Source organism: Pundamilia nyererei, unplaced genomic scaffold (assembly GCF_000239375.1).
Source record: "Pundamilia nyererei isolate P.nyererei 1_Seehausen unplaced genomic scaffold, PunNye1.0 scaffold00178, whole genome shotgun sequence".
NCBI lineage: Eukaryota > Metazoa > Chordata > Actinopteri > Cichliformes > Cichlidae > Pundamilia > Pundamilia nyererei.
This window is the reverse complement of record NW_005187579.1, coordinates 965732-975332: the sequence shown is the minus strand read 5'-3', so window position 1 is coordinate 975332 and position 9601 is coordinate 965732. Positions and strand designations below refer to the sequence as shown.

General features: G+C 42.4%; 1 protein-coding gene across 2 annotated transcripts in view; it reads left to right on the top strand.

The window, feature by feature from the left end:
* pfkfb4a (6-phosphofructo-2-kinase/fructose-2,6-biphosphatase 4a) overlaps positions 1–9601 on the top strand; it is a 16522-nt gene that overhangs the window by 3896 nt on the left and 3025 nt on the right. The window contains exons 1-13 of one of the 2 annotated variants that reach the window (XM_005746440.2): positions 2907–3214; positions 4181–4297; positions 4431–4527; positions 4620–4686; positions 4788–4862; positions 4939–4995; positions 5076–5197; positions 5309–5516; positions 5632–5778; positions 5868–5972; positions 6555–6684; positions 7970–8032; positions 8129–8193. In XM_005746440.2, the coding sequence (XP_005746497.1) occupies positions 3010–3214; positions 4181–4297; positions 4431–4527; positions 4620–4686; positions 4788–4862; positions 4939–4995; positions 5076–5197; positions 5309–5516; positions 5632–5778; positions 5868–5972; positions 6555–6684; positions 7970–8032; positions 8129–8193 (1458 nt within the window). In that variant the 5' untranslated portion in view covers positions 2907–3009. Of the gene's footprint in view, positions 1–2906; positions 3215–4180; positions 4298–4430; positions 4528–4619; positions 4687–4787; positions 4863–4938; positions 4996–5075; positions 5198–5308; positions 5517–5631; positions 5779–5867; positions 5973–6554; positions 6685–7969; positions 8033–8128; positions 8194–9601 lie in introns of those variants that run through there. The other variant, XM_005746441.2, reaches the window with a different exon arrangement.

The window sequence follows — 9601 nt, the reverse complement described above, 5'->3', positions numbered from 1 at the left end:
ATCTCGTTCTTTCGGTCACTACCCACAGCTCATGGCCATAGGTGAGGGTAGGGACGTAGATCGACCGGTAAATTGAGAGCTTCGCTTTTACACTCAGCTCCCTCTTCACCACGACGGGCCGGTGCAGCGTCCGCATTACTGCAGCTGCAGCCCCAATCCGTCTGTCGATCTCCGGCTCCCTTCTCCCATCACTCGCGAACATTTAAATACAAGCAAACAAAATTTGTGCTGACAAGGTCTGCTCTTCTCAAGAAATACTAGTTGTGTAAAGCATGCTTCTGTTGTGATAGCTTTTACAGGATCTTTGTCAAAATGTTATTAAGCTTTTCTAAAGACCTGGGCATTGATTAGTCCACCATAAGGCAAACTATACAACTAGAGAAAATTCAAAACTGGTGATCCACTCTTTTTTTTTTTTTTTTCCGTCTGTCCCGTTTGGTTCTTTTGCATCAGAATTATTGTCTAAAGGCAAAGAAAGATGCCCAGTAGATTTACTTTACCAAATGGACCATCCCGGCCTTGCCGTATTGGTCTATTTGATTCACCTTTGCTGTTATTGTTTATTTTATTTTATTTTCACTTGCTACACACGGGACAGACATGACTGAGGGAAAGAAAAGGGAGAAAGAAAGAGAGGTAGGGTATGAAAAACAGCGGGGACGAGGAACGGTGATAAAGGGCAAAAAAAACCCAACAAAGCAAAAAGACAAAAAAAATACATATATCAATCACCTGGATCACCTGTTGAGAAAGAAAAAAGAGAAAACAAGCAAAAAAAAAAGAGAGCAACATAATAAACAACGTCATCGCGATGATCTATGTGAATATAACAGTAAATACTAAGTATTGAATATTATTGTGCAGCACGTAGGAGCGATAGCTGGTGATCCACTCTTGAGGAGTGAGTGTCCTGCAAAGTTTACACTGGGGGCATCGCATGTACTCCTGAAATAGGCAACAAAGTATATAGTTTAGAGAAAAGGTAGTATACAGTGTTCAATGGTTCAATGGTAACCTTATTGTCCCCAGTGGGAAATTGATTTGCCGTATGTCCACACATGAAACAACACACACACACACACACTCAAAACAGCCCAGAGAGAACAGCCCAAATGTTATCATCAACAAAGTCCAATGTCCAGTAGTGATGGCAACAATGCTTATGGTTTAGTGTTATTAATCATCACAATAGCAGCAGGTATAAAAGGCACTCTATGTCTCTTGGTTACTAAGGTTACTAAGTCTGGTCTTATTGGTCAAAGACAAATTACCATGCTAAGCAATGATACAAAACATTAAAATACATCCAATAAAACTTTTATAAAAAAGGGTCATCATTTCAGAATCTCCTTAAAAAGTACGGTCGTTATTGGACCTTTTTCACTGTAGCATCAAAATGTGACTCAAAGGACAGAACCTTATCAAGAACAACCCCTAATTACTTTAAACTATCCACCAGTTCAGTTGCTGCACCATGTACTACTGTTGGTGCAGGATGGGGGGATGGCTTCCTGAAGTCAATTACCATGTCCTTACTTTTCAAGCTGCTGATCTTTAAGAATGACTGATCACACCAAGAAGCAGACTCATCCACAACAGGTCCAAAAGTCTAAAATCCCACCAACAAGATTCAAATCCAGTTTAAACGGGTTAAGAAGTTTATAAGCTAAGAGATGTGGCTGGATAGTATTAAAAGCTGAAGAAAAGTCAATAAATAGGAGCCGAGCATGCGCTTTGGTCTCATCCAGATGGCGATATAGGAAATTTATTAAAATAAACTAACCATAGCATCATACAAGGCCTGTTACTGAAAGTATAATTATCACTTATTAATAAATGTATTAATTAATGAGTATTGGAGAAAGCATGCTATGAAAGAAACCAATGGAAACAAAGTCTAAGTTTTCCCTCCGCTGATGTTACGCACTGCTTTTGGGACATGCTGTAGACGACAAAAATGATGACAAGAAAGCTGAAGTTGTGGAGCAAGGCAGATGCCAAACTTCAGTACCAACTGTGAAGCACAGTGGTGGAAATCGTGTTTTGAAACTCCTTTGCTGTCTCTGTGCCTCTGTGCCTTGCAATTACTGAAAAAACAATGAATTCAAAACTGTATCAAAATGTTTTATGGCAGAATGTCAAAGCAGCCCTTCGTTATGTAAAGCTTAGGAGAGGTTGGTTGGTACAACAGTGACCCAATGTCACTGTGAGCACTTTAAGCCAATGAGATGCTGCTGAGGACCATTATAAGAGGACCATTAAAATCAAGACCAGCCAGAAATATTTTTGAGCTTAAAACTGTTATTTAGAGGTGGGACAATGCAAATGTCAATGCTGCTATTGGTGCTGGATTGAAACTAGGGCAGTAGGATTTACACTAGTTTCTATCCTCTAGGTTCAGTATGTAGCGCACTGATTTATTTATCTATTTATTTATTTATTTATTTATTTTGTGGAAATGAAAAAATAGACCTCAAATACTGCACTATAAAAGTCCCTGAACCTTTTTGTGTTCACTGTCACATCCATTTTACTTCTCGTCTATAGCACAGTGTGATGTGGTTGTCGGGTTTGGGGGGTTTTGGAGTTTCAAAATACACGAGAAGCTGAAGGGTGTGTCATTGTGGAGAGTAAACGTCACAGTGATTTAATTGTCATTAAAGCGTGTTCATAATTTGCAAACTGATCGTGATGCATGTCATAAATCATGACACCCTGCTCCCTGTTAAATACGCTGCTTTTATAGGTTAACAATATTGATATCAGCAATACTGGCCCCGTAATTATTTGTTATGGGGTAATCGGTGTAATTATGCAACGATTGTGTTTTGTGGTTGCGCAAAACATATAAAACTTACGTTTAATCACAAAATTGTTTTGCGCCTGTGCTGTGATCATTACGTCCAACTGCCGGTTGTTGGTATCGGCAGATCAGGTCACGTGACAAGTGGCACAGAGAAAGAGAGAAAAGAACGCTCGTGCCGTCTCCATCCCGCCACACCAACGCGGATGAAGCACCGGTCGACTTCAGAGCAGCATCACGGGAAGAAGCCCCGTGTTCCTGCTGCCGCCGCGGCAACCTCCACCTCACCGCAAGACGGAATGGAGGACAAAGCAGCGACAAATCCGCGGGAGCTCACGCAAAACCCCCTGAAGAAGATTTGGATGCCGTATAAAAACGGCCTTCCTGAAAAACACATTTGTCAAAGGAAGGGTGCGTATGACGTGGCGACAACAGTTAGCTTGAATATATAACGTTTGTGGTCATATGAGTATCAATGGTTGTGCTTCACAGTTTCTCCGGAACCCTTTTTTTTCTCTTCCGCGTGCGCGTGAGCGCATGTGTAGAGGCTTCCAGTCCGCCGTGAATAATGAGCGCTGGGTCAGTATGCATTGATATCTGTGTGGCAGTAGCTGCCGTTACCGCGGGGAGTACAGTTCACAGAGGTCAGACGTCTCTCTGCTGCAGCAGCCATCTGGTTCGCACGCTTATGTAAGGACTCACATGATGCTCGCCGCACATGAAGGCTGCTCGTATCGGGGAGAAAGGACTGGTACGAGGGATGACCCTCTGTGTCGACCGCCGGTTGTAAACAGGAATTGTATCCCCGCAGTCATGCGGCTCATTCGCCGTGTGGCTGTGCTGCTGAGTTTTACCAACGCGCCGCAGCACGGTCAGGGTCTCCTCACTGTGGCCTGACTCGGAGAGGATTATTATTGGAATGAGCGGAGTTTAAAATAATGAGCATGTGGCGAGTGGTTGGCTGCTCTCTGGCCCAGTCACCTGTGTACGCAGTGGCTCAGTGTGGTGGCTTTCTCCAGATGTCTGTTGCAGTAAAAGTGCTGTTTCACAAGACCCCCGACACATCTTGCAGCAACTGTGACCTCTGTTATACTTCTGTCTATCACTCCACGTTGTCAGGGTGGTGAGACTTTATCAAGATGAACGATATCAGCACCACGCAGGCACACACATTCTGATAATGCCAATCTAACGTTCAAATTATATCTTTATAAATTGTGTAATATGAAAGATAGCATTTTGGAGCCAGTCTCCTAATCTATCCCCAAACCTGGTTGTTGACAGTCTTGATTGAGTAACTGTGTGTTTTTAAATTTGACTTTCGTATTGTAAGGGATCAGCTGCGGACTGAAGCTTCTTTGATCTCTTTCATTTCAGTATGTATGACCAACTGTCCCACACTCATTGTTACCGTGGGCCTACCTGCCAGAGGGAAGACCTACATCTCCAAGAAGCTGACCCGCTATCTCAACTGGATCGGAGTGCCCACCAGAGGTACATGTGCCATAGAGTTGAACAGAGTGTGTCAGATTTTAGTAAAATTATGCACAAGAGCAGAAGCACCAGTGAGAGTGTTTTGAGTGCAATTAAAATAAATAGCTTTTGCCTCCATTTTTTTTCTCTTTAGAGTTTAATGTTGGACAGTACAGAAGAGAGTTTGTAAAGATCTACAAGTCCTTTGAGTTCTTCCGTCCGGACAACGAGGAGGGGTTAAAGATCAGAAGGTAAGGGTGCTTTTGGCATCATGCTACCTTAACAAGTTATTTAATCACTAATTATGTAACATTTTATGGCCGATTGTCTGTGATTTTCACAGAAAGTGTGCTTCAGCGGCATTGAACGATGTGCGGGAGTACCTCACAGAAGACGGAGGCCAGGTTGCGGTGGGTCATGTGTTAATTATCACACAGGCTGAGATATTTTCTTCAGCTCAGATACGGGGTGCAGTGCTAAAAAAGCTCATATAATGTGTGTGTTACTACAGGTGTTCGATGCAACAAACACTACCCGAGAAAGAAGGGAGACCATCCTGGAGTTTGCGGAGCAGAATGGCTTTAAGGTAACCTGGCAGGCTCAAAGTGAGGGTTCGGGTTTTGCTGGCGGTCACACTGACTCTGTCTTCTGTCTTCCTTCAGGTGTTCTTTGTGGAGTCTGTGTGTGAAGACCCAGATGTCATACAGGAGAACATAGTGGTGAGTGTCTGTGTTTGTTGGCACTGTTTTGACTCGTTAGAAGATGCAGGGCTCACTCCTCTGCTGTTGCTCTACTTTAGCAAGTGAAACTGGGTAGCCCGGACTACACCAACTGCAACACAGAAGAAGCAGTGGAAGATTTCATGAAGCGGATTAAGTGCTATGAAAACTCGTACGAGACACTGGATGAGGTACTGGACAGGTGAGGTGGAACCTGGTGATGGTGTGTGTGTGTCCCCATTGCAAAACTATGGGAGTAACCGGCTTAAAAAACACATTTTCTTATTGTATTTTATCTGTGTTCTCCCCTCAGAGATCTGTCCTACATTAAAATCATGGACGTTGGTCAGCGGTACTTGGTCAATAGAGTGTTAGACCACATCCAGAGCCGGATTGTCTACTACCTCATGAACATCCACATCACACCCCGCTCCATCTACCTGTGCCGCCACGGGGAGAGCGAGCTAAACGTCAAGGGTCGTATCGGAGGAGACTCGGGTCTGACGATTAGAGGGAAGGAGGTACAATGAAACTTTACAATCAAAGAAAAAATGTCTTCTAAACCCTTACCTGTCTTCCTCCTGACTGCATGAGCTATTGTGAAAATAAATAAAGGTTTTGCTTTTCTTTCTCCAGTTTGCTAAGAAGCTGAGCCACTTCATCCAGGAGCAAAACATTAGCGACCTCAAGGTATGGACTAGTCAGATGAAGAGAACTATCCAGACAGCCGAAGCCCTCAATGTGCCCTATGAACAGTGGAAGGTCCTGAATGAGATTGATGCTGTAGGTGGTGCTCTCTTGGCTTCCGCACATCACTGTTGACTACCTCTTTGTGGTTCTGTGTTGAAGTTGAACCCGTATGTGCATTTTAGGGTGTGTGTGAGGAGTTGATGTATGAGGAGATCCAAAAAAACTACCCTCTGGAGTTTGCACTAAGAGACCAGGACAAATATCGCTATCGCTATCCAAAAGGAGAGGTCAGTGGTTATTTTTTAACATGTGGAACATTGCTAATGCAGACAGGATTTTCCTTTGTGGGTATAATGAAGTGCTCTTTTTCTTTCTGATAACCACAAACATGATCTAATTTTATCTTAATGGTTTCTGGCAGCCTACTCTGTGCTAATGAGCTTCAGCTTCTCAGACAGTATCGGCTTAACACTAGATCACAGTAAACAAAGGCTTCAGCATTAGTCTGTGTGTGTGTGTGTGCCAGATATAAGTGATCAGGTGGTTTGAGGTGCCTGCTGGTCCTTTCTCACCTTTAGTTCATTCCATTACCTCTCCATTAATCTGTAACAGGAAGATGGATATGGGCATTAGCTGGTTGCCCAGTCAGGCGGTGACATCATGCTTTCAGAAATGTCGTTAAAGCCTATGTTAGTCTACACAGCCTGTATGGATTTTCCATTTGCTCAGATGTCATCCTGTTCACCTGTGAATTAATTACTCTGCAGGATGTGTCAATGTCAAGTGGAAGTCTTATTTTACACATTCAGTTTTTTATATTGTTTTGGGGATTCGCACGATTGCCTTTTCCGTTGTTTTGTGCCACTCAGTCCTATGAGGACCTGGTGCAGCGGTTGGAGCCCGTCATCATGGAGCTGGAGCGGCAGGAGAACGTGCTGGTCGTCTGTCATCAAGCTGTCCTGCGCTGCCTGTTGGCATACTTTCTGGACAAAACAGCAGGTCAGTTTTCAAACTGAAATGTCAAGAAACCTGAGAGGTGTAAGAGAAAAATAATTTTAGGAAACACATTTTAGTGTAAAACACACACAACATTTTTATTGTAGATCACGTAGATCCTGGAGCTATCTGCTCAGTTTCATTTTCACATCTATTGAAGGCAGAGTGATAGATGAATTATTGTGCATGTCCGGTCCCCGTCTGCTTCCGCAGCTTCACATGTCAGACTAACTTTTGTGCACCTCACAGACCTTCTTGGTTGGGTTAGAGTCTTTTTAACTAAGATGCTGGATGAGAGGTTTGTGCGCTGACGTGTTTTGCATAAAGCTCATTTTTCAAGTGAGCAGTTGGAGACATACGTGGCTGACTGACCTCATTTCTGTTTTTCCTTTATTTCAATAATTCCTCCGCTTCAGAATTCTTCACTGTGACACTGTCTCACACTCACACTGTACTTGAGGGGTATTAAAAACTGCCATATTGTATTTAGCAATTAATGGGGTTTTTTCACCCCTCCAAAATAAAGATCCATGATGAGTTTACTAGCAGACGCTGTTATTTTGAAAGTTACCTTGCTGTTAGCCAGATAGTTCACGATATCATTAGCAACCTCTCATGAGTGCAGCCTGTGACAGCAGTCTTTGTTGTGAGGCAGCACAAACTAAACTGCAGGTCCAAGAACATGGAGTTGGAGTCCATCTGCTAGAAAATAATAATAATAATAATAATAATAATAATAATAATAATAATAATAATAATAATAATGGATTGCATTTATATAGTGCTTTTCGGGGCCCTCAAAGCGCTTTACAATTCCACTATTCATTCATTCTCACATTCACACACTGGTGGAGGCAGCTACAGTTGTAGCCACAGCTGCCCTGGGGCAAGCGAGGCTGCCATATTGCGCCATCGGCCCCTCTGGCCATCACCAGTAGGTGGTAGGTGAAGTGTCTTGCCCAAGGACACAACGACCGAGGCTGTCCGAGCCGGGGCTCGAACCGGCAACCTTCTGATTACAGGACAAACTGCCAACTCTTTGAACCACGATGGCCCCAAAGAAAGCTGAGAGACCTGATTTGGACCCATTCTTTATTCATCACAAAATACTTGTTTACTACCTGATGAATCATATCTTTTATTAATTCATTTTAAAAAGTGCGCATGTGACTCCTTTAGCATGCACATGCACGAGTACCTGCTCCCACTATGAAAAGAATGTAAATATGTGAAAAGCACTGTGTGTACTTATACGGTGGTGCTCTAATGAACTCATCTTTCCATACAGAGGAGCTTCCATATCTGAAGTGCCCACTACACACGGTGCTGAAGCTGACACCGGTGGCCTACGGTAGGTCCGCTGTCGTGCCAATGTGCAATGTACAAACTGAATATACATCTGCTGCCACATAAACTAATCAAACAAACCTTCTTTCTGCACGCTTAGGCTGTAAAGTGGAGTCCATCAGCCTAAACGTGGATGCAGTGAACACGCACAGAGAGAGGCCAGCGGTGGGTAGCATGACACACACACGCACACATTAAACAGACACATACAGCAGAGCCTGCTTTCTCACAGGTAAGGTCGCTGGTGCTCCTTTCTGATTTCCATGCTTTTGTAATCGACGCAGAGCTGGCTCGTTTGGCAGATCCTGTGTTGGTTACAGACAGTGTTGGTCAAGTTATTTGAAAAAAGTAATCAGTAACTAATTACTCATTACTTCCCCAAAAAAGTAATCCAGTTACTTTACTGATTACTTATTCTCAACGGTAATTAATTACTTAGTTACTTTTTAAAAACACGATTTACAACCTGAATAGCTGATAAAGCGATAGATCTTTCAGCCCAATTCTACTTTTTCTGCTTAATCCATCATACAAAATGTAATCAAATGGAAAAGTCTCTTTATAAAACTTGTTTTATTAGTTTTAATCTTTTAACTTTATGCATCAAGCAAAAATTAAATTATCTGCACCATTCTCTGACTTGAAGAAATTTGTTTAACATTTAAACCTATTTTCTACACATTCCAGCACATAAAATTAAATATTTTTTTGTGTTTACACTCACTCTTTCAAATAGATGCAAGTAAAACACAGCAGAAAACAAATAAAATCAAAGACTAGCAGTCCTGTTGCTCTATTTTCACCTGTATAGCAGGAGTGGCATAGGCGGAGGTTTACCCTGGTGCAGGTGTGCCGCAGCGGTCAGTTGAAGAATCCGCGAGTTTCTCTGTGAATTTCCCGTTACATCGTACTCGGTGCTTGTTTAGGGGGGTTTTTTTGGGGGGGTTTTCGCTGTAAAAAGAAGTTTTCTTCCCACGCACAACGGACACTAATGTTTTTGTCACTTTTTATGGAATCAAACTCAAAGTAAATGGTAAATGGTCAGTACTTCCACGCTTTAAACACTGCACGCTCATACTCTCTCCCGCACTCGATATATTATCCATTGTTGATCTGCACACAGCTGTTGCCACGAACGTCATACTCGCTTACGTCATTGTCATGAGACATTCTCGCAAAAAAATCACGGTTTTAGTAACGCAGCGTGCTTGCGGGAAAGTAACGGTAATCTAATTACCGTTTTTGCAATAGTAATCCCTTTACTCGTTACTTGAAAAAAGTAATCAGATTATGCGTTACTGCCCATCTCTGGTTACAGATTAATGAAACACTGACTAACTGCTCTTCACATTCTCCCTCATTTCCTTTAGATAAATAGTCCTCCAAGTGGACCATTTTAACTGTTTTATTTTTTTTTTTTTTTCTAACAGGAGTTGATACTGAACAGCGATGAATTCTGCATAACAAATACTACAACAGTGAATGTTTTATGCTCTGCGTGTGTTTTATGATAATAATAATAATGGATTGGATTTATATAGCGCTTTTCAAGGCACCCAAAGCGCTTTACAAT